The 25168-nt window shown below is 36.7% G+C and overlaps 1 protein-coding gene across 13 annotated transcripts in view; it reads left to right on the forward strand.

Annotated features, from left to right (window-relative positions):
- The first annotated feature begins 201 nt into the window (after positions 1-201).
- The window catches only part of dpyda.1 (dihydropyrimidine dehydrogenase a, tandem duplicate 1), a 239481-nt gene continuing 214514 nt past the window's right edge, over positions 202-25168 (forward strand). For 9 of the 13 annotated variants that reach the window (XR_010893848.1, XM_067378754.1, XM_067378755.1 and 6 more), the window contains exon 1: positions 997-1357. Coding sequence is in view for 8 of the 13 variants with exons in the window: in XM_067378754.1 (XP_067234855.1) it covers positions 1319-1357 (39 nt within the window). In the remaining 5 variants the exon portion in view is untranslated. Of the gene's footprint in view, positions 306-996; positions 1358-18538; positions 18643-25168 lie in introns of those variants that run through there. The other 4 variants (XM_067378756.1, XM_067378762.1, XM_067378763.1 and 1 more) reach the window with 3 other exon arrangements.

Raw genomic sequence — 25168 nt, forward strand, 5'->3', positions numbered from 1 at the left:
GTACAAGGTTAGTCGTTAGTGTTACTGTTTTGGTAAATATACAAAAGGTCACTGTAATGAGCTACAGATCAAGATGATCATACATATCAAAAAATATTCAATATTCAATGATTTATATCTCTGCAAACATTGAGTCACTGTACAAATGGAGGTTAACATCCTCTGCTTGCATTACAAAGAACTGCATCACCACTGAAACACTATCGGACATGCAGAAGCTTCTGTCACAAGGTGATCAATACAAGATGTGTGTGTTGTACTAGATCTAAAAAACAAAGCCTTTACGGATCATCTGCATTTTACAGGTTAGTCCGAGGGATAAAAATACATTTGTGTAAGCAGACTAAACACATGTATTGTATTTTACATGCATACTTAGTATGAACACAGATGCTTGTAATTTTCTTACCTTATGATAATATTAAATGTAACTTTATAGGAAAACAGCTTTGCAGGGATTCATTCTGGAAAAAAAAAAAATATATATACCAGCCCTGATATTAAACACTAGGCTATCTTCTAGGTTATCTTTTCAACCTGTAATTTACTATTTTAAGAATGTAAAATGTAATTTAAAGCATTAAAAAAATAACTTTATACGTACACTATAGGCATAACTGGCCTTTGAATGTGAATAAAAATCCACTGATTCATTCATAAAGACAGAGGGGGGCATCCAATGCCACTTAGCAAACACCTACAACACCCTAGAAACCCCATAGCAACAGGCTAACACTTTAGCAACTCAATAACAACACCCTGGCAGCCACTCACAACACCCAAGGCCAACTTAAATTTGGAAACATTTGAAATATATATTTTTTGGAAATATTTTTTACCTGTTCTAGCTAGCTAGCTATCTATCTAGAAATAAATTGACACTTATTGAAATCATTTAGAGATTAAAATGACCAAATGTATGGGCAGAATATAGGAATGAAAGTTACCCCTGAGTTAACAATCTGTTTTGACCGAGACCTAGCAAACACTGTGTCTTCACGCGCCGTGCGTTGTGCAAAAAGTTGGCGTCAAACAAACTTTATCTTTCTGCTGAAAGACCCTTGACAGGTGCCCACCAGCCCCTCAATGAGCTCTAGACATCTATGCGGTTGCTTTAACTGTCAATTCCACGTCGCAGTGGACGATTTTCAGCCATTCTGACTATATACGCGAAAGGATCCTGTAGTTTCCCAAGAAAGACGACGCATGAACTCGGGAAGTAAACCTGTGCGGCTCGAAAGCGGACTATCGTCGGAATACAAACACTTTTATTGCTCTGGCTTCATTTCATCTTCCTTCGTTTTGATTTGGAGGAAACATGGCTCGAATGCTGAGCAAGGAGCTGCCTGATATCGAGGTAACCTCTCTCATAACAAAAATGAACCCGTAATGTATATTGCCAGTCTGATGTGCGTCTGTAATATGAAACAATAATGCTGTACTTGGCGAAAGAAGACTTAAATCATTACTTAGTTTTAAATCATCGCATTTTCCTGTGAAAACCATCAACTTTTTATATATCTTGCTGATTAATGTCCATACGTTCCCTTTATACCCTGTGTTTACATTGTTGCTTTTCTGGAAGTATGAAAGTTCAGTCAGTAGTTAGGTGTTTCAGGTCAAAGTTTCTTCTTAAGTCACATTGAAATATATATCGGTTATTTTGTATTCTTATATCAGTCTTGCATGGAAATAAACTTTGTACAGTTCAAACAAACAACAACAGACTGTTTTGCTGTGGTCAGTTAACCTTTATGCAACATTCTTGCTATTGTATGTGTGTTTGTTTGTGGATGGCTGTGTTGAAATACCAGAGTAGTGCATACTCTGCAGTATACACTATTTTTGCATACTTAAAAATGAGTATGTGGGACTGTGCAAACAAACTATCTAACACAATATACTCTGTGTTGTGGTGTTATTTGGTTAATAATGTTTCATGTTTCATTCAGGAAGTGACATTTCTTTTTGCATATTTTAATCCATGTTTTACAGTGACCATTATGTTGTTTTTTAAATGGTTGATAAACTGTAGCATTTTACAATCCAAAATTACCTGTTGATAACAGTTAAATGTCACAAAACCAAAGCAAAAACTAATATGCTATTTGACACCCTCATTAATTAAAGAAAATGTATATTTTAACTTATTAAAGCAACAAACAATGGCCAATGTAGCCTTCAAGCATTTCTCAATGAAATAAACTTTGCTGCAAGTTTTTCATGTAAATGTTGAAGCAAACATTTAGAAACAAAGAAGTTTATTGTTAATATAGTGGTTTGATTAATATTAACGACATAACAGACAAAATCAGGTCTATTAGGCAATACATTTATCACTCCAAGGCCTAAATTTGACATTTTGTTCCAGAAGGCATCAACCCTGCTTTACAGAGTATGCAGGCAAGTATGCACACAAATATACAAAAGTAGTCGCCTGTCAGTCAGTTTAACAAATGTAAATTCTGTGCTTACAGAAGGTACACTTGCTGTGTGCAGTATGCATATACTGGAAAAATAATGAGAGTAGTATGCTAGTATGCTGTTTTGAACATAGCCTATGTGGGTGTGTGGAGACTGGTTAAGATCAGGAAAGTGTTCTTGGAATGCTGCCATAAAAAATTCTGTTCCACTAGTTGAATATAAATGGTGTGTGCTGTGAAAAAGTGTTGAAGCGGAATTGTTGGCAATCATTTCAGTGGTATATAGGACTCATTTTAAAACCATTTTGAAGTGTTTTAATGATATATGCGTGCCTTAAGGGTTGCGCCATATACAGCTGCATTCATTTGGCATTCAGCTCTCATTTTTGTAAAGAGTATTGCTATCCAAGAAGCACTGAACACACTGGAAATAATGGCATGTCCAGATAATCCAATTTCACAGTTATTATACGGTTAGTTGCATCTCACAACCATGTGGTTAATAAGCTGTACTAGCCATGTGAGAATCACATGTCAGTTTATAGCATTTACTGTTAGCAGGAGGACCTACAGTATAAGAAAGGAAAGCTTTCACTGTATTTCACTGTTACCTGTTCTGGGCCTGTGCTAATGGTTTAGTGAGATTCTCATGATTTTCTTCTGACGTTTAGTCAATGTAACTGATTTTTAACTTTGTCTTTTATCTTTCCTTCAAGTTGCAATAGGATATCTGACAATGAATGGTGACAGAACTGAAATAGTGAATTTGATTTCATAGAAAAATCCATAAAGCTTCTGATGTTAAATATCAACTCCTATAGAAGTACCATTTTCACTAAGTTGTTTAACTGGGAATAAATAAGCTTTTGTTTATGCTTATTTTCTGATTTAGTGCTCTAGATTGTTCAACATCTGCATGTGTTTAGGCAAAACAATCAGATATCTGGCAGCATGTTGTTCTCGCTCTACAGGTAAACCCCCTTTGGTGTCAAATCCAGAGATTTCAGAATATCCTTGCTGTCTTTAAGGTGTCTAGTTTAAAATAAGCATGCAAGGTTTAGCACGCTAGTGCAGGGGTTCCCAAACTTTTTGTTTTAGATGTAAAATATTTTCATGAAGTGCCCCCTGTGAATTTATTTTGGTAAGTATTTTTTCTAAATGAACTCTTCACTCTGAAACATGCAGCATAGCAGGCTACTTCTTTAATTAAATTTCACACCCTTTGATTTGATAATCGCAATTTGTATTTTAGCGATTCCGATTCTGCTTATTGATTCCAATTCTTATGATTCCCAGTTTCAATTCCAATAAGTTAAAAAGAAGTTAAACACTTAGATATATTTTCTGTGTTTGCAAAACTTTTTGTTGCAGCTGAATACCATCAACAAAAATCTGCAAAAATATTTTAACAAAAATAACACATAAAAAAAAAAAACCATACTAAATTTCAAACATTACTAAAGACAAGTAAACAGTTGCATAAGCAAAAATTAGCAATAGCACAAATAAATACAACTGAACAAAGGTCAGGTACAGAAATCAAAATCAAATGTTATCAATTGAAAAAAGAAACTGCATAAATTTCTTTTTAAAAATAAAATATAGATTCATCCTTATTGAAGTTACAAAAGTTATTTAGTCAATATCAGTGGGTGATTTTCTTTTTCTTTTGTTCTTTGATTTAAATGAATGACACAGATGGCAGCAGGTTTATTAGGCTGCTGTCACTTTAAAACTGAATACAAATCCAATACTGATACTCATGTGTTTTCTTTCTCAACTGTTTACATTCACTTAAGACAAAGCAGACTCTGTTTACGAGGATATTTTGACTTAATTTTGTGTGAATTTGTCCATTCAAATGCAAGAAAAAACGAGAGAGAACTCAATTCAGTATTCGCGCACTGTATGAGATGTGCCGTTCTGTGTGCGCAGCAGAGAAAACAGTGCATGTGTACCAAATTCGTTCACGTCTTATTGCACCTAAATGGTTTAAAATGTGCGCACAGAAATCGTTAAAGCAGAATCGATTCCTAACCTTAAGTATTGGTTCAAGAATTGGTATCGATTTTTGATTCCCAACTCTTGATAAGATATATCGCTATTTCAGTTTTATTTAGATTAATTACACAGCTCCATTTATTTATTTTAATGTCACATTCAATTTACTTAATAAGCTTTTCATCAACTCACAAACCCCCAGGGCTTGCAAACTCACCTCTTCTTGATAACTGCTATAGCCCTTTTTTGTTTCTGTCTTGGTGTAGTATTTCCCAGTATATAAGAGTAGTAGGTAGTTGAAAAAGCACTGCAGACTTTCATAATTCTTTAGTTGTTAAGAAAATTTAAAGAGCATAGGCATCATTTACTTTAGCCATGGCCAATTTGCTCCCCTCCATTTTCTGAATTAGCCTGTGGCAAAGATGTGTCTAATATAGAGGTTATGTCTCCAATTGTCGAGTAGAAGTTTTCTTTTTGTTTGTGTGAGTTTTGCAGTAATGAGTGACAATCGTGCACTAAAATGTTTTTAGAGTTAACATTTTGCTGAGTGTTTGTGGAGGAAGGTGATAGCGGTAGATATTGACATGTATTGTATATACATGTACTTAAAGTAAAACATTAAATAAACCTTGTTCAGACAAAGGAAGATATTTGGAAGAATGTTTGTAACCAAGCAGATCTCACCCCCCATTGATTACAATAGTAGGAAAAAAAATACTATGGTAGTCAATGGGGGTAGACTATGGTAATCTGCTTGGTACAAACATTCTTCCAAATATCTTCCTTTGTGTCAATGACAAAGTTGACATTTTTGGGTGAACTACCCCTTTAAGGTTAATTTCAGTAGGACTCAATCATGGCTACATGCTTATTTAACAGCACACACTCTAAAAAATGCTGGGTTAAAAACAACCCAAGTTGGGTTGAAAATGGACAAACCCAGCGATTGGGTTGTTTTAACCCAGCAGTTGGGTTAAATGTTTGCCCAACCTGCTGGTAGTTTTACTTAACTCAACTATTGTTTAAAAATTACAGTATTGCTTACTTAAAATGAACCCAAAATATCTTGAAAATTAACATTTATTAATATGTTTAATAAATGAACATTTTAATTTAATTTTAGATTCATTTTAAGTCAGCCATATAGTCATTTTCAAAAAATAGTTGGGTTAAATAAAACTACCCAGCAGGTTGGGCAAACATTTAACCCAACTGCTGGGTTAAAACAACCCAATCGCTGGGTTTGTCCATTTTCAACCCAACTTGGGTTGTTTTTAACCCAGCATTTTTTAGAGTGCAGTTTAATGCGGTTTTTGCCCATTGCTTCGGCAGTCTGGTTGATTGTGAACATACTAGTGTTGATTTCACTACGCAAGGTGGAAATTGTTTAGCACTTGCTCTCATCGCGAAACTCGTCGCATGTTAATACGAGTAAAGTTGGCCGTGTCTTTATGCCGGCCGACACTAATGCAACCTTTATGGAGAGCAGAGGAGAGTAAGTCAAGCCCTTCATTAGCATCTTTATTCAGGCCGTAATGACAACACTGACGTGACCTTCGGCTCTTCGCTGCACTTAAGACTGGGACTAAATGACTCCTGTCTGCCATTGAAAATGGCTTTCTAAATCTCATAATAATTGCCATCTCTGGAGCAATTAAATCCTCCATTTTTCTGCAGTTCTGTCAGATGTCTTATTTTAATATCCATCCGCACTTCTGAAAGCGCTAAATGTGGGGCCCTTTTGTGCGCACATGTAGATTAATTAAAATCCTCCTGGACTGCTATTAGAGTTCATTAAAAAAACCCACAGCAATACAGCATTTAAACAAAGAGGTATGACTCCGCTGGCAGACCTCTGCGCCTCTGCCGGCCCGCGCTCTCATCAGACGTCTGGAACGCTGACAGGGGATTGCTCCAAAATAAAATGCAAATGAAATTTTATGGAAATAGTTGGCCACTCGAAAAGCTTGCATGTTATTGCAAATCACTGAGGCTGCAAGCGCTCTGCTTTTTAAACATAAGACTGTAGCTGCAAAACATTTCACATCTCCCTCGCTCTGTTTACCCCCTGCACGATGTAGATGGAAATTTTGCATCAAGAATGAATGTTGGATGTTTTGAGTACAATTTGCACCAGTTTACCATGCAGACGCTTCAGCTGCGCCCCTGCTGTGTGAGGTGAGGTTGCCTACAGGCAGACATTAGTCCAAAAATTATGCTTCCGTTATTTTATCAGCTAGTACGTGTGCAACTGGTATTCGCGCCATTTATCAGAACATATGATGAATGGAAATCCTGTTACAAGAGTGTGGCGTAAAAAATTATTTGCTGCAAAGGTTGCCACAAAGATGCTATATCCCTCCAGAGACAGTCTAACACTGTGTCTTAACTAGAAGAGACTCCATGCCACGCGATAAAAGGTATCTTTTCCATGTTAATCAGACGCCAACACACAACGATTCTATTTTAGAAACTTTGTTTCTATTTTTCTGCAACTTTGCGGCTGGAACAACACAATATATATAGTTATGTGCTTTATTTAATGTTCTAGTGTGAGTTTGGATATCATTTTGTGTGTCTTTGGCTGCGTTTACACTTGGCATTAACATGGGACCTGTATCCGGATGTTGCCCACATACACATCGAAAAAACAAGTGGAAACGCACTTCTGATTGTGAAAAGTGTGTTTACATTCCACGTTTAGTATCGGTACGGCTCGCTTGGAACCTCAACCAAGGTGGTACTATTTAAAGGGTTAGGTCACCCAAAAATGAAAATTCTGTCATTTATTACTCACCCTCATGCCGTTCCACACCCGTAAGACATTCATTAATCTTCGGAACACAAATTAAGATATTTTTGTTGAAATCCAATGACACTTCCTCTCTCAAGATCCATTAATGTACTAAAAACATATTTAAATCAGTTTGTGTGAGTACAGTGGTTCAATATTAATATTATAAAGGGACAAGAATATTTTTGGTGTGCCAAAAAACAAAATAACGACTTTTTTAGCGATGGCCGATTTCAAAACACTGCTTCAGGAAGCTTCGGAGCGTTATGATTCTTCTGTATTGAATTATGATTCGGATCGCATGTCAAACCGCCAAACTGCTGAAATCACATGACTTTGGCGCTCCAAACTGCTGATTCGACATGCTGATTCATAATGCTCTGAAGTTTTGTTTGGAAATCGGCCATCAAGTCGTGTTTTTTTTTTTTTTTTTTGGCGCACCAAGAATATTCTTGTCGCTTTATAATATTAATATTGAATCGCTGTACTCACATGAACTGATTTAAATGTTTTTAGTACCTTTATGGATCTTGAGAGAGGAAATGTCATTGCTGGCTATGCAGGCCTCACGGAGCCATCAGATTTCGACAAAAATATCTTAATTTGCATTCCGAAGATTAACAAAGGTCTTACGGGTGTGGAACGGCATGAGGGTGAGTAATAAATAACAGAATTTTCATTTTTGGGTGAACTAACCCTTTAAGCAAGCCGTACCATTCCATACCGAGCCGTCCCATGCACTGGAAAAGCATCATTAATGTAAACAAATGTAAACTCGCGGTGTCCTGATTGGCTAGTGATTTGATCTGCTTGAATGGATCACGGTGATCACATGTTAATGCTAAGCGATAATTCACCTCATATCTTCAAAATAAATGAGCTTGCCGAGAGAGCCCGCCCACGTGCTCTTCTGATTGGCTGTGATTTTTGATTGACTTTATCACGTCTCAAAGACGTGTCACGTCAGACAAATTTTTTGTTGCTGGAATCTCATCGCATCGTAAGACAGGGGTGTCCAAACTCGGTCCTGGAGGGCCACTGTCTTGCCTCAACACACCTGCCTGGAAGTTTCTAGTATGCCTAGTAAGACCTTGATTAGTTGGTTCAGGTGTGTTTAATTGGGGTTGGAGCTAAACTCTGCAGGACAGTGGCCCTCCAGGAGCAGGGTTGGACACACCAGGTCTAAGGGGAGGAATAGAAGTGAGTGAGTAGATATGAGTCAGTGCATGCTACTCTCGTTTTTTAAGTTACACAAACATAATCTTCACCCAGTTTTGCAGATTTTCAGATTTCTATTTGTATTTGCGGCCGAGTGAACTGACTTGCCTCAAAAGGACTGTGATTCTACCCTGAAGTGTGTCGTATTTTTATTGCCTTCTCTGTTTCAGATGCAGGCAGGCCTGTGTGATGCGTGTTGTTTGGTGCAGTGGTGGATCAGTAATTGCACCTCTGCCAAGGTTGGGTCAGACTGCTTTTGTAATCAATCAGTACAGCAGAGATGGTACAAAGGGGTTTGTCAGAGCCATCGTCCCTTGAATGCAAGCAGAGAACCTTCTGCAAAGCCAGCACTTACCTGGCTGCCTCTCCATCTACAATTCAGCCCACCTCCTTCTCTTCCTCCGATCCCCTGGAGGAGGGCCGTACGTGTTCACCTGATCACATGTGACCCCTCTGTCTGCTGCAATCTCTGTCTGCAAACTCAATCCCCCTCAGTGGAGTTCATCGCCCAGGCTCCCTCAGGCAAGCCGGCTCGTTTACACACCCAAGAAGCATGTGGCATACTCAACCTTTTTTTTTTTCCCGTTCCCCCCCCCCCCCCCCCCCCCCCCCCCTCTCTCTCTCTCTGTTTCTCCTCCACTGAGAGCAGATAAAGCCTCGGTCATCAAGCCCTGATTCTTTACAGTTCATTTCCCTTCTGTTTCTCTGCTAATTGTTTTTCGAGCCTCAACATGGCCAGGGACCATTTCAAATGCTGCATAATGAGGCTCTGGCGCATATTGGCCATTACTGAATTAAACCGCCTCGCAAGAGGAGTGGACCAGACATGCCTGATGCTGCTCCGTGAGTGGCTAAGGATGTTGATTGACAGGCTGAGGGGAGGGTTTATGGGTTTTTAGGCTGGCAGGTTGGTCTAGCTGGTGCAGAGAAGGAGAGTAAACAATTCAGATGCTATTGACTGGCACCTACAGACGCCCTCTGCAGGACGGATAGGAGAGAAACAAATAGCTCAGAATGCCTTAAAGGAATAGTTCACCTTTGAAAATAAAAATTCTGTCATCATTTACTTGCTTTGTATGATATTTTTTCTTTCATGGGACACAAAAGGAGAAATTTAGAGCATAATTTGAACATTGTTAAGGCGGATAGTGATTTTTAGTGAAGAGCGACTTAAATTTCAGATATCAAATGATTTCAAAAGACTATGATTGCTCCTTTATGGAGCTTGACCGAATGGATACCATACATTTTTTATTGTATAGAAAAAACAGCTCACATAATGCAAAATTTCTGCTTTATTGTTGCACAGAAGAAACAAAATCATACAGGGTTGGAACAACATGTGGGCAAGTAAATGATTAAATATATTTATTTTAGAGTGAAATATCTCTGTAACAATGCCTTTTAGGTGAGATACAGAGAAAATATTTGATTATGTTTATATCATTCATTTGGTCAAAATCTGTAATTTGTTCAGTCTCACTTTTCCCTTGCTGTACATCCACATTTCCCAGCAAGCAAAGTTTCCAGCCTTCACTACCTCGGCAATGGGGAAAGATTGAGTGATCTGTATGTGTTTTTTTTGTGTTTTGTTCTCAGTGGATAAAGTCAGTCAAACAGGCCTTTCCTTTCATTGCCAGTATCATTTCTATACTCTGAAGTTACTGGCTTGTAATCCAAATGACCATTTTTTTATGAATTAAAATGTCTTGTTTTGAAAGGTCCAAGGTTATGAGAGTTCCTCAGATGTAGACATGCATAACCTGAAGACTAAATCAACTAAATCACTCACAAGATTCTTTATTTAACTGGATGGACCCAATCTTCACTTGTTTTATCGACAGAAATGATACACATGAAGGATAACAGTTCTTTATGGCTTTCCGTGATTATATCAATATTGTGCTTAGTAAATGAATGCTGAATCTTAGCATAGATATGATTTGTAGACATATTGTAACGACAGTAAATTAATTGGCTAATTAAATTATTTTAAATTATTATTATTTTTCTGAAAACATTACCTCTCAAATTTAAAGAATGATATTTTCTGCTGTCAAGCTATTAATCGTGATTAATCACATCCACAATAAGTTTGTCTTTACATATGTTTTTGTACTGTGTATTTTTATTATGCATATATAAATACACACACATGCATGTATATATTGAACAAAAATATATTTATAAATAAAATATATATAATAAATTATGTATATATATTATATATAATATACATAATTTTTTTTCAAATATATACATGTATGTGTTTATGAATATACACTTATATCAAAAAATACTGTATATATTTATTATAATAAATATATTGGCATAGTTGAATAACAGTACATGGAAAAGACATACACTGAGTTTGAAACCCCATTGTTTCCTCCTTCTTATATAAATCTCATTTGTTTAAAAGACCTCCGAAGAACAGACGAATCTCAACATAACACAGACTGTTACGTAACAGTCGGGATCATTAATATGCATGACCCCAATATTTACATATGCTAGCCCATGTTCAAAGCATTAGACAAGGGCAGGGCGTCTGGATGTGCACAGCTGAATCATCAGACTAGGTAAGCAAGCAAGAACAATAGCGAAAAATGGCAGATGGAGCAATAATAACTGACATGATCCATGATAACATGATATTTTTAGTGATATTTGTGAATTGTCTTTCTAAATGTTTTGTTAGCATGTTGCTAATGTACTGTTAAATGTGGTTAAAGTTACCATCGTTTCTTACTGTATTCACGGAGACAAGAGAGCCGTCGTTATTTTAATTTTTAAACACTTGCAGTCTGTATAATGCATAAACACAACTTCATTCTTTATAAATCTCTTCAACAATGTGTAATGTTAGCTTTAGCCACGCAGCATAGCCTCAAACTCATTCAGAATCAAATGTAATACATCCAAATAAATACTATACTTACATGATCCGATGTATGCAAGCAGCATGCATGACGAACATCTTGTAAAGATCCATTTTGAGGGTTATATTAGCTGTGTAAACTGTGTGCTGTTAAAGGCAAGCGCGAGCTCCGGGGGAGGGGGGGCACGAGAATTAAAGGGGCCGCAACCTATATATCGGTGCATAGTTAATGATGCCCCAAAATAGGCAGCTAAAAAAATTAATTAAAAAATATCTATGGGGTATTTTTAGCTGAAACTTCACAGACACATTCAGGGGACACCTTAGACTTATGTTACATCTTTTAAAAATAAGTTCTAGGGCACCTTTAAATGTTTTTGTGTGGTTGAATGCTCAATACAAAGATATCTAGTTAGAATTGGCCAAGTTTCCAATGGAAGCAAATGTAAAAACTCTCCTATTTTAAAATTTCTTTTGCATTAAACACTTCTGTCAAATAATATGCAGTTCAGTACATATCAGTGCTACAGTGTGGCTACACATATGACACCTAAATGGTATTCCTATATGACATAGTGTTATATTATGCATGCACATTGCACTGTCTCTATCTCTGCCAGTGATATTTGATTATTTTCAAGTTTTCAAATGGACTAAATATTTCGTTCCGTTGAAGTACTTCAGCACAGATGAGAATTTGATGTGTTATGCGTATCTGTGTCTCATATACTGTTCCGAATCTTATGGGAGAGCAAATTATATTCAAAGCCTGTGTTTGATACTGCTGATCTTTATTTCGCTAACGGTAGATCAATATGTGGAAATTCCCCTATTGATCCGAACCAAAGACAGAACAGGGTGGCGGCTCGCCAGCTGATGTTTAGTTATTCACCACCTTTTTTAACTTTAAATAATTTCCTGTTCAAGGGGATTAAGGTGTTAAAGAGTTAAATGTTAGCTGCATGTTCGCACCATATATACTAAGAACAGGAGTGCCTCATGCATACTGAGTCATTGGAGGTTCTCTGGTGTGCAGCAAGAGAACGGTGAATGTAATTTATTGCACAATATGGTGCTGTTATTGATTAGACAGCAAAAGGGCAGTACCAGCTGCTCTGCTAATAGCCATATAAATGTTTCAAGCATGTGTCACCACCTTGAAACCAGCACTAGAATAAAAAAAAAAAAAGCAGGCTACATGCACCACAGGAAATGCACCCGGCCAAATTTTAGATGAATATTTAGCCTTTCTGTCAGTGTGTTCAAGTAATAATTTGCACAAAAAATGAAAATTCTGTACTTTACTCACTCATGTCATTCCAAACCTCTATGAAACTATATATATATTTAGTGTATATATATAGCGTGTGTATATATATATATATATATATATATAGCGTGTGTATATATATATATATATATATATATATATATATATATATATATATATATATATAATATAAAAATATACACATACATATACATACAACAATGGGCCTGTCGGGGTGAAATTGCAAGCATAATAAACCTCACAAGAATCGAAATGGACTACTTTCCCATAGATGAGTGAAACCATAGACGTCTCTTGAGCCTTCCTGATCTTTCTTGGTGCTCTGCATGACAGATCGCTGTGGTGTTTCAGTTCAAGCAGTGTGCACGTAAACCGAGCATCTTCCATAAACATGAATGAACATCTGAAATGAATACAGTACAACTTACCAAAATCTGTATCATGTCATATGTATTCGATCAACCCGGGTTTTAACCGTGGAAAGGTGTCAATAATACGGCTTGTAAAAATGTCACATTTACCATAGAAAAGCCATTTAATGTGAAAAAACTCATTAGTCAGCTACAAAAATGAACTTGGAGAGAAGCATTTTGCTACATATAGGGCCTATGCACTATAGGCTATTGCATATTGAATGTATTTGTACTTAACGTGCTTCAATATTGAATGTATAAACCTGCTTTATGACAGTCACCATTTAAACGTTTAGGCCTATATAAAAAACAAGTAGAAACATAATTATGCCATTAAAAATTTATTATAACATTATTATAAAAACTACCTTATGTGTAATTTATATATAAGAAGCTTACAAATCAATTCATTTTAACCTTTTAATATAATGAACCAACTGTGGTTCCCTATATAGTTTACAGCATTACTTGAGAGATATTTTTTTCGAGAAAATTTGCTATGTAGGCTACTGTACCTTACAGGCCCCAAATTAATCAATATTGAATCGAAGGTAATCAAATCGAATTCAAATCAAATCCAATTGTAAAATTTGTGTCAATGCAGCCCTAGTGTCAATAATTTCGTTTACATGTAAAAAAAAAAAAAAAATTCTCATTCGAGATGATTCCCCCAGACCCCCCTACAATGATTTACATCGTAAACGGGTCACCTTTTTCACCTCTTTTGACTTTGCAGATCTGCAAATTTTATACAAATTATTTTTTTATTTACTAATTATTTAAAAAAATATATTTTTTTGAATGTTATGTATGCAGGTTGTGTAAAAGTAATGCTGGTATATTCACTAATGATTATCCACATATAGACAAAAGAAAAAAGCTTTTTCCATTGTGTAATTGTTATACTCTGGCTTTTTGTAGAAGCTTCTCTAGTGCATTTGTATTACAGGAAGTAGTTTGCTCCATATGCACTTTGGTGCAGAATACAACCCAGGCCTGAGCCCCACATTAATTAGCACTTGCAGCTGAGTTTGATTTGCCATTTCCCGTTGTCCATCATAGAGGCTCCCTATCTGATTTTCTCCGAGGGGCTGCAGTTTGCCTGATGTGGCTGGGCAGCGCTGGTTATTGATCTTCCATCTGTTTGGGCTGCGTGATCAGTGGAGAGTGATAAAAACAGACGCAGCGGCTCCCCCGCGGAACCATCCAAGACATGCAGATGGGCCCGGCGCGGAAAGGGCTGTCAGCGCTGCCATGCTTGCATCTTCGCGCTGCTGCGGCCCTCTCCAACAGCAAAGGTCATGTATACGACGGGGGAATGTGGTCGGTTTTTGTTTTAAATATTGTTTGATAACACACTTAGCCCCTGTTTGGCTTCGGATCCTCAAGGACTGCTGAATAACTGCAAAAATCCATGCCTGACTCAGACTGTCTGCATCTCTGGCATTTATCAGCTGCGCTGCGGCGAGCGTTTTGTCTGGGGAATGACAAGCCTCCTGGATGTTTGTGCGAGCGAACGCCCAGTGCTTAACTTGTACAGTGTTTGTGTTTATACTCTAAATCTGAATGGTGTTTTCCTTCTGAGCCCTAAAGATGCATCTGCTCTCTTGTGGAAGGATGTTTTAAGATGCGAATTCTGCCCTGCAGTGTGTACAGAAGTATTGATTGGGATGCATGAATGCATATTTCATCTCATTGGCGTCTTAACATCACAGAGTCCTTCTGACGTTTGGTGAAAGATGGAAAACCTTTAAAAGTATAGTTTACCTAGAAATTAATCGTCCTCAATCCTCACGTCGTTGTGAAACACAAAAATGAGAAGTTAAGCAGAATGTTCATGCTGTTTGAGGAACAGGCCTTGAGGAACATTTTTAGACTGCATCCCTCTATATCAGGGGTGTCCAAACTCGGTCCTGGAGGGCCACTGTCCTGCAGAGTTTAGCTCCAACTTGCCTGAACACACCTGTTTAGAGGTTTCTAGCTTGAATAGTTGGTTCAGGTGTGTTTATTTAGGGTTGGAGCTAAACTCTGCAGGAAAGTGGCCCTCCAGGACCAGGAATGGACACCCCTGCTCTATAAAATATGGTGCTCTCTCTGTCCTAATATCAAATATCAACACTTTTGGTATGAATGGTGGTTGCCTGTTGTATCAAGTACGGAACATCTAGGAGAACAGGTAGTGTCTTCTCTTTCTAGACCTAAACATTCTGTAGTAGAGACAGAATAAACATCTGTCAGACATCATTAGTCTTTGCCTTACCCCAGTTCCAGCATACATCTGTTTCTCTTGTACATTTTCCACTTGAGGAGAGAGGGTCAATATCAAGTTGGAAACAAGGATTTAGGATCAAAATTGCTTCTTACTATATTTAATTAAATCTTCCTAAGCTAATTTTAGAATACAGTCGCTGTTTCTCAGTATGCGTTCTTCAGTGATCTTGCGTCCTTGTTTTCTCGTTCGATATCATCAACCGCCAAAGTTCAATTACAGTACTCAAGAACGCAAGTACGGAGGATGCATGAAAGTACCCGGATGTGTTCTTGATATCGAGGATACATGGAATGCAGACTTGAGAGAAATGAACCGTTAGAAGATGATGCGGGCGGTCGACGTACGGAAGCCTGTTAGCTTTAAACTTCTCATTCTCACTTAAGAGATTCCCGCTGCAAATACGTGAAAGTTAACATTTGTCTGCTTGTTTTTCTTAATTTTAATAAAGCGATAACCTGAAGAAAGCCTGTAGCATTTTATTGGCATATTAAAAAGAATCTTAAAGGTGACGTAGAACGTCTTTTCAAAAGATGTAATATAAGTCTAAGGTGTCCCCTGAATGTGTCTGTGAAGTTTCAGCTCCCCCCCCCCCCCCCCGAGCTCTCGACTATAAGTGCAGTTATACAGCGCATAAACAAATTTCACACAGCTAATATAACCCTCAAATGGATCTTTACAAGATGTTCGTCATGCATGCTGCATGCGTGGATCGGATCATGTAAGTATAGTATTTATTTGGACATTTACATTTGATTCTGAATGAGTTTGATAGTGCTCCGTGGCTAACATTACACACTGTTGGAGAGATTTATAAAGAATGAAGTTGTGTTTGTGCATTATACTAGGGATGTCCAGATCCGATCACGTGATCGGAAATCGGGCCCGATCATGTGGTTTCAGACTCGATCGGAATCGGACATTACCTCCCGATCAGGACTCTGATATATACAGTGGTGTAGTCTAGTTTTTTGTAGTGAGTATACTGTGAAATTCCCATCGCTCGTACGATATACTGTCCATGTCCAGAAAGGTAATAAAAACATCATCAAAGTAGTCCATGTGACATCAGTGGATTAGTTAGAATTTCTTGAAGCATCGAAAATACATTTTGGTCCAAAAATAACAAAAACTACGACTTTATTTAGCATTGTCTTCTCTTCCGGGTCTGTTGTCAATCCGCGTTCACAACTCCGCAGTGACGCTGCTGACGTGTTATCTGGTGTGCCCAAGCTTCGTTGGACTGATTTTCTACTGTTTAATGTCAATCACCATCTAACTCAGCCAGTTAAGATAGCCTTAGATGTTATGAATATGGTCCCTGGAGCATTATCAGCTGGCAAGTTTCAATGCACAATTAAGAGTTCAAGTTGCAACTATTTTTACAAAATTCTGGGTTACATATTTTGGGTTCATTTTAATCCAGCCATATTCCAGCCAATTTAGTGTCAGTTATTTTGGATATACTGTATATCAGGTACAGTTCATGGCAAATTTTCACAAGAAAAAAAAAAAAAATCTCTCAACTAATGCTGTAAAATATATAGTTGGTACTACATTCATATTGAAGGTAAAATTAACTGATTTGTATACAAACTTAAACTACACAAGGACATTTTTGTAATATTAAAGTTATAATAGGCCTACTAACTTTAAAATTATTTTTTTGAAATTTATTTTTTGAAATATAAACATTTAAATGGCTGTCAACTTGACGGATTTATTCAAACATTCATTATATAGGACATCAATAAAGGACATTAAAAAATATAATTAATATGTAATATGGGGCATATATTTAGCTAAATGCTCCTCTCTAGAGTTAATTTTTTGGTCACGAGTATATTCACTGAATATTGAAATCTCTTCTGAGGTAACATTAGCCTAAATCTGACGTTACGTGACATTGTTTACAAGCGTCTTTCCGCAGTTTTCACCTGATTACGCTAATACACAAGACATGATATGGATTTTATTAAGTTGTTCTGTATCTTTTAACATACCTTCTAGAAGTTCGTTCATGTTTATTTCGCGCTGTAACTAGTATGAAAACGGAGGAGAGAATCAGTTCATGTGCGCTTCATGCTGCCGCTTCTCTTGAACTGATGAGGCGATACAGCGGTCATGACACATCAAAGAGCGCCAAAGCGGTATTTGTCTTGTTTTTTTTTTCAGTGTAAAATGGGCAGAATTTGAAATATGAAACTTTGTTTCATGTCAAAAACAACAAACCACAATTCGTATTGTGATTTATTGGATGGTTACGTATCCTCTCGATTTTTAAGTGGGTATACGGAAATCCTTGAACATTCCTAGTGTCTATACGGCGTATACCTGCGTATCACGTAGACTACACCACTGGATATATATGTATTAGGGGTGCAACGGTTCTCGGTAAAAAAATCGAACCACACGGTTCTCCACTTACGGACCGCACTTGTAATGCAGTCCATCTCGAATGACGACGCATCTATTGGTTAATATGTTTTGTTTAAAATAGCAACGTGGAAAACAGACAGAGTTCAGATAATGTATGTTTCAGTCGATGGATGCACAAAACGTTACAACAACGATAATCAGAAAACGTGGACAAAACAGTCACTCTTTGTAAACTGTTAACTGCGAGTGCAGTCTGCTCTAATGTCCAGTCATTTACGCCGTCATCACCCGGGTGTTGATAGCGTGCGAGCGCAGGTGAGACCTGAACAGCACACGTTGCTGTCTGTTTTTAAACTAACTCATTCTCTTTCAAGTCTTGCGCTTCGGCGGCCACATTCATACAAAAATTATGTCAACATGCCCGTCCTAGCGAGTATCCTAGCAAACATAGTCGGTTATGTCTTAAGTGAACGTATATTAGTCGAGAAAGACAGCGCATGTGGAACAGTATATGTACTGGATCGTGCATGTCTTAAAGGGAAAACAACTATTCCTGCTGCCTGTATTTAATGTTAAATCAAACAACAAATAACAAAGAAATTACTCACTGCTCTTGACTGAATAGTTTTTGTAACTTCAATAATGATGAATCTTTATTTATTTTATACAGTAAAGATAATATGCAGTGATATTTTATATTTGATTACTATTTGAAAACTGTTAGATACCTGAAAAACCTGAAAAGCACTGTTCCTGGATCTGTTTTTCACTCTTCTTTATTCTTTTTTACGTAGGCTATTAAGTATCGGATCGGGACTCGGTATCGGCAGATACTCAAAATCAAATGACTCGGACTCGGACTCGAGGGCAAAAAAACGTGATCGGGACATCCCTACATTATACAGACTGCAAGTGTTTAAAAATGAAAATAGCGACGGCTCTCTTGTCTCCGTGAATACAGTAAGAAACGATGGTAACTTTAACCACATTTAACAGTACATTAGCGACATGCTAACGAAACATTTAGAAAGACAATTCACAAATATCACTAAAAATATCATGTAATCATGGATCATGTCAGTTATTATTGCTCCATCTGCCATTTTTCGCTATTGTTCTTGCTTGCTTATCTAGTCTGATGATTCAGCTGTGCACAGATCCAGACACTAATACTGGCTGCCCTTGTGTAATGCCTTGAACATGGGCTGGCATATGCAAATATTGGGGTCATACATAATAATGATCCCAACTGTTACATGACAGTCGGTGTTATGTTGAGATTCGCCTGTTTTTTGGAGGTCTTTTAAACAAATGAGATTTACATAAGGAGGAAGAAGCAATGGAGTTTGAAACTCAATGTATGTCTTTTCCATGTACTGAATTCTTGTTATTCAAGAGCCTGGGTGCCAGCCCGAACCCCGCCCACAACATTTTTTGGACGGGAAGTTCGGTCTGAACTCGATCCATTGTGGAGTAATTATGCTTGGCTTCCAGAAGGCCGAGCCAATCAAATTGCCAGGGCGGGCTTTAATCGATGATGAACAGGCTATCTGCGGTTACGTAACCACCCACGTCATCAAAGAGCGCTTGGGTTGAATTGGTTTTCACCAACGATGACTGCAGCTGGAGAAGTAAGATGTTTAGATTCTGCTATCACGTCTGTAATAAAAGAAATCGACAGCACATTAATTTTAAAAGACGAACAAAGAACCGCAATCAAGGCATTTGTCGATGGGAAAGATGTGTTTGCCGCCCTTCCAACGGGATTCGGCAAAAGTTTAAGTACAAGTTCAACATACGGCACTTACTGCGTTGCTCTGATTGGTTGTAGGTCTATCCAATTGAGTGCAGAGTTTTTTTTTTTTTTACTGGTTCGGTTAAGACACGCCCCATAATTCAAGTGCAATGGAGCAGTATCAGACTCACATTCTGCCTAGAATATGAGTATGACGAAGTCATGCTAGTTATTTAACTATGAAAAGGTAAATTCAATTTTTGATTCTAGGGCACCCTTAACATTGACAAAGCATATGTAACAAAGGCTACTCATTTTAATAAATGCACACGGTAAAATAAAGAGATATAAAATTATATGAAAATAAGGTCTATAATAATATGTAAGAAATGTTTTAATAGGTTGTGACATTTGTTTGTGATGTTATGTTGCATTAATTTTGAATTAGCCACTACTTATAAGATGCTGGAACAGTCAGTTGAGCAAGTCAGTTCTTTGCGTTCTTGGAATTGAGAAACAGTCAGTGTTATTTCTATCATGACAACTGTTGGAAAATTTTAGCATGGCAATGAATGAATCTGCTACGCTGCTGCTGTTGATTATTGATGTGTTGTAGATTATTGCTGCTGCTGCTGCAGTAGAGCAAGTACAGGAATGTTCTACAGCCAATACATACACCGATACGCTGCTGTGAGTATATAAGACATACTGCTGCTGCACAAATAGCATATATCAATTACCCATAGCAGATCTATACAGGTGGAGCTGGGGAAGGAGAAGGGTTTTAGATGAACACTGAAAGCACACTGCAACTGATAAAGAAAATGATAACCAGCCATTTAAATGTTGAGAGCAGTAAGCTCATTGGCTGCAGATGTGACATGAACCAATCAGCTTGCGCCAAGTAGTTAAAGCTGTAAATATCATCAGCTTGTGTTAAGGACCCATCAGCCTGTATCATCTAGAGAACTAGGCATTTATTTTATTTTCACAACTGCTTATTTTATTTAATTTTATTTTGTCTTGTTTGTTTATTTTATGTTGTTTTATTTTATTGTCACATTTTATTTTGTCCTGAGACAAAAAAGACAAGACATAAAATAAGACAATAAAATAAAGTCAATAAAATAAGTCATTAAAGAAGATAAAATAAAATAAAATGAGACAAAAGGACATTTCATTTTATTTGTTTTATTTATTTTATTTTGTCGTCTTTTTGTATAATTTAATCTTCTTTAATATTTTATTTTGTCTTATTTTATGTCTTTTTAATTGTGTATTATTTTATTTTGTCTTTTTTCTCATTTTATTTTGTCTAATTTTTTTTTTTGTTTTGTCTTGTTTGTTTGTCTCATTTTTAATTTAATTTAGTTTTATTTGTCTTTGATTTTATTATTTATGTCTTATTTGATCATTTTTTTTTGTCTCATTTTATTTTACTAATGAATGGCTAAAAAGTAAATTTTGGCAATGAATAAGTTTTAAAGCTTCTGTAAATTGTTCCAGGGAATAGCATTGACATAATTAATTACATTTATCTATTATGCAAATGTTCTTAAATGTACTTTTCTAACGTCACTGTTTAATCTCTTCTAATAGCTGTTTGTTTACTGACCGCCTCTGGTTGATCTGATCACTGGAGTTGTTTTGTGCGGAGAACGTTTCTTAATTAATAAAGTAAAGACTTTCCTGTGTCCTGTCCTCCCATTGGGCAGCAGATGCTAATTGTGTTTGAACATTTCTAATCCTTCATACGACCTCAAACAAATGGCATGTTTCTATCGCAGGCCTATTTAGTCCTGTTTAAAAACTTGGCGACTGCGCCACAGAAGGAACATGGAGGACAAACTGAAATAGTTAGAAATGTGAAGGTTAGTTGTTTTTGCACTGATTACAGTCAAATCCCTTTAGGATTTCTTTTCCGACGAACGACATTGTTATTAGCTCCCGGTTTACCTACAGGCTTGGCCCCAAAGAACATATTAGGTTTCCTTCTACACTATATATGAAAATGGATAAGTAATGTTGTCCGTAACACACAATAAAACCCGAAGAGGTGGATTTTTATTGTTTCGGCCTGTATCTCACACTGTGCTTTAACTACATTTTATTAGGTGTGAAATTAAAATATTAATAGGCTGATGTCTGGCTTTAGGAAGAGCGGGACGTTTGTAGAGGCAGTCGAGTTGAGCGCCGCGGGAGAGAGGCAGGTTCCCGAACGTCTGCGAGCCCTTTTAACATCTCATACCTCTGTATGAAATAGACTTTCATCTAGCCTACTGTGAAAATATTAAAAGACGAAGCTTCATGTGTTGTCACATTGCCTGCGGGACACTAATTGAGGTTGGTCGCCGATGTTGTTGGGAAAGGTTGAAAAAAAAAGAAAGAAAAATATCTCAAAGTGACTGAGGAACTTAAAAAAAAGAAGGATGCTTTGTGATGCTTTCAGAGCTATTAAGCTGGGAAATATGTATGCATCATCAAAAGAGTCTTAAAACAATAAAAGGAATAGAAGCACTTAGTAAATACACATTATATGCTAAGCCAACACCGTTTAAATTAATTTTCTTCGTATATGTTATAGACACATGGTTCTTTATATATTAGAGCTGCACGATTCTGGATAAAATTAGAATCACGATTTTTTGGTTTCAAGTAGAGATCACAATTGTCCCACGATTCTGAATACAACTAAACAAAATAACATAATTTACTGGAGGTTTTGATGAAATATTAAAGGGGCTATATGTAAGATTTTTACTTTAATAAAGCATAAAATACCCCAATATGTTTGCAGATATTTAGGAAACATGCTAAGTTCACCTACTTGTTTCTCTGAAAAACAATGCTACAGCCAAACATTCTACATTGAAATGTGTGTTCCGTGTCGGAATGTCTGTCTTTGTTTTGGTTTGTGCGAAACCGTGTGTTGCCAGTTTATCCAATAGTATTTCGACATCACAGGTTGCCAATTGGCAGAAAACACCACGTATTGCAGCCATCGAAACCAGCAAACAAACTGGGTCAGAGAATCGCAGATTCTACCTGACCTAAAAGCCTCTACATCCATCTTAAAATCTCTATGAACGACAGCATATTAAAACAGATGAATCAACTCATCAGCTTACAGTGTGTAAGTCTCCTCAGCTTTTATTGTCAATTGCGCTCCCTCTTGTCGTGTGTCAAGCTGGCCACCCGCGTCTTTGAACGAGGGGGTGGGGCAAACAATATTTTTAATTTGGACTGCAGTACCTATTTCGACCACTGGGTGTCATTCCTACATAGAGCCCCTTTAACCCTTAAATGCATGACTGTTTCGCCAATCATTCCTACATATTCGGGTCTTTATCGACCTGGATCAATATCTAACACGAAAGGATCTCTGCCTGTCGCGATAATATAAAACTCCTCTGATATTAGAGTAACAATTACAGAAGAATAAAATAAATCATATTTTGTTACCTTTTGGAGCTTGAAAGGGCTCCGTTTGAGCAGATGTTTTATGCCATCATCACTGTCCTCGTCAGAGCTCATTTCCCAGTAAATTCAGCAAATAATGGGCTAGTTTTATGTTTGAGGTCATGAATATGAGCCCATTCGCGATCTCAAACGTATTCTCAAAACTATATAATTTTCAACATCTTCAAAATCAATATTTCGATCGCTAACAGCTTCACCAGATTCATCCTGTAACAGTTACAGTCATATTTCATTGCGTTCAGTACTTGCTCTGCAGTAAATTGCTGAGCCATTTCATGTTTTTCTTATTATTTAGTTTTCTGTCTGAGTGAGTCGTCACTTCAGCATTGTGTATCAGACATTGCCACCTTGTGGAATAAAGGTGAATTGCACTTATTCCGTCATCTAAGATTCAATTATTGTTGTGCAGAAAAAATATACGTACACTCATACACACCTCGGGTCGTTTGCGACCCTATACAATTGTTACAAAAAATGAATACAAAAATAGGCATTCTTTTATTTTATGACTTTTTTCTTGTTATATTCTTTATAATGAATTGATTGAGGAATACCAAGAAGGTTGATGTCTAACTTTAAAAAATGAACGAGGAGGAGGGTAGTGAATGATGTCCCAGGTCACTAAAGACCCGAGGTATGCATTTAAGGGTTAATTGCTGGAAAAATGTTCAATTAATTTGAATGGATTATTAAAAAAAATCAGTTTTGAATGAATGACTCATTAATAAATACTTGTTTCATTACTGGATGAATCAGTGTTTTTGAACGAATCTTTTGAATGAATGATTCAATGACAAATACATTTTCAGTCACTTTTCGCCATCTAGTGGCCTACGATGTAATTGATACAACCGTTATTTGGAGCACCATGTTAGTTTCAAATGTGGTTTGCGTGATTTTGATCGCTATCGTACACATGCGTTTATATCCTAACTTTAAACTTCTATTTCAGTACTTTTGTGATCATTTGAATATTTGTAACACAAAAATATAACTGTGTGGTTCAAAACTGCTCCCTCTGGCTCAGCACAGCAAAAAGAACACAGATTTGAATGTTTCAGTATGATTTTGTCAAAGATTTAATAGACACCGGTGAAACACGGTCTTTAATAAAATAAGATCGCGTGGGTGTTTGAATCGAGATCGCAATCTTTTTACAATTAATCATGCAGCTCTAATTTATATATATATATATATATATATATATATATATATATATATATATATATATATATAATAAATCAGTTCCCACAAAAATATTAAGCAGCATGTTTTCAATATTGATAATAATAATAAATGTTTCTTGAGCTGCAAATCAGCATATTAGAATGATTTCTGAAGGATCATGTGACACTGAAGACTGGAGTAATGGTGCTGAAAATTCAGCTTTGCATCACAGAAATAAATTACATAACAAATACTAAAATGGAAAACAGTTTTAAATTGTAATATTATGCAAAATATGATTTTTAATTTTTTACTGTATTTTTGTTCAAATAAATGCAGCCATGGTAAACAAGTCTTCTTTCAAAAACATTAAAGGTCCCCTGAATGTGTCTGTGAAGTTTCAGTTTTTTTTAATTCATTTTTTGAACTGCCTATTTTGGGGCATCATTATAAATTAGCAGATTCAGGGCTACTGGCCCTTTAATTCTCCTGCTCCACACCCACGGAGCTCGCACTTGCCTTGAACAATGCATAAACAAAATTTACACAGCTAATATAACCCTCAAATGGATCTTTACAAAGTTTTCGTCATGCATGCGGCATGCATGCGTTGGATTATGTGAGTATTGTATACTGTTATATTGTTTACATTTGATTCTGAATGAGTTTGAGGCTGTGCTCTGTGGCTAACGGCTAATGCTACACTGTTGGAGAGATTTATAAAGAATGAAGTTGTGTTTATGAATTATACAGACTGCAAGTGTTTAAGAATGAAAATAGCGACGGCTCTTGTCTCTGTGAATATTTTCATTTTTTTAATATTTGAATACAATGTGCTTTATCTATCTATTCAAATTCAGTTTTTCAAATTATTTTATTATTTCATTTGCTGAACTGTGGGATGTTTATGATTGCCTAGCAACTTGGTGCATTAATAATGAAATTCAATCGTTGTACATTCACATATTTCATTTATTTTACAAAAGCTTCAAACTCGGCTCCTCCAATCAAAAAACACAAAGGCTATGTTTTCATACAGGCATCTGAATGAATGTTGCAACGAGATGGGACATGATTACGGATTGGTTTGGCTGCTAGCCTGCAGGAGCACTTGGTC

The sequence above is a fragment of the Chanodichthys erythropterus genome, chromosome 23, assembly GCF_024489055.1.
Source record: "Chanodichthys erythropterus isolate Z2021 chromosome 23, ASM2448905v1, whole genome shotgun sequence".
Classification (NCBI taxonomy): Eukaryota; Metazoa; Chordata; class Actinopteri; order Cypriniformes; family Xenocyprididae; genus Chanodichthys; species Chanodichthys erythropterus.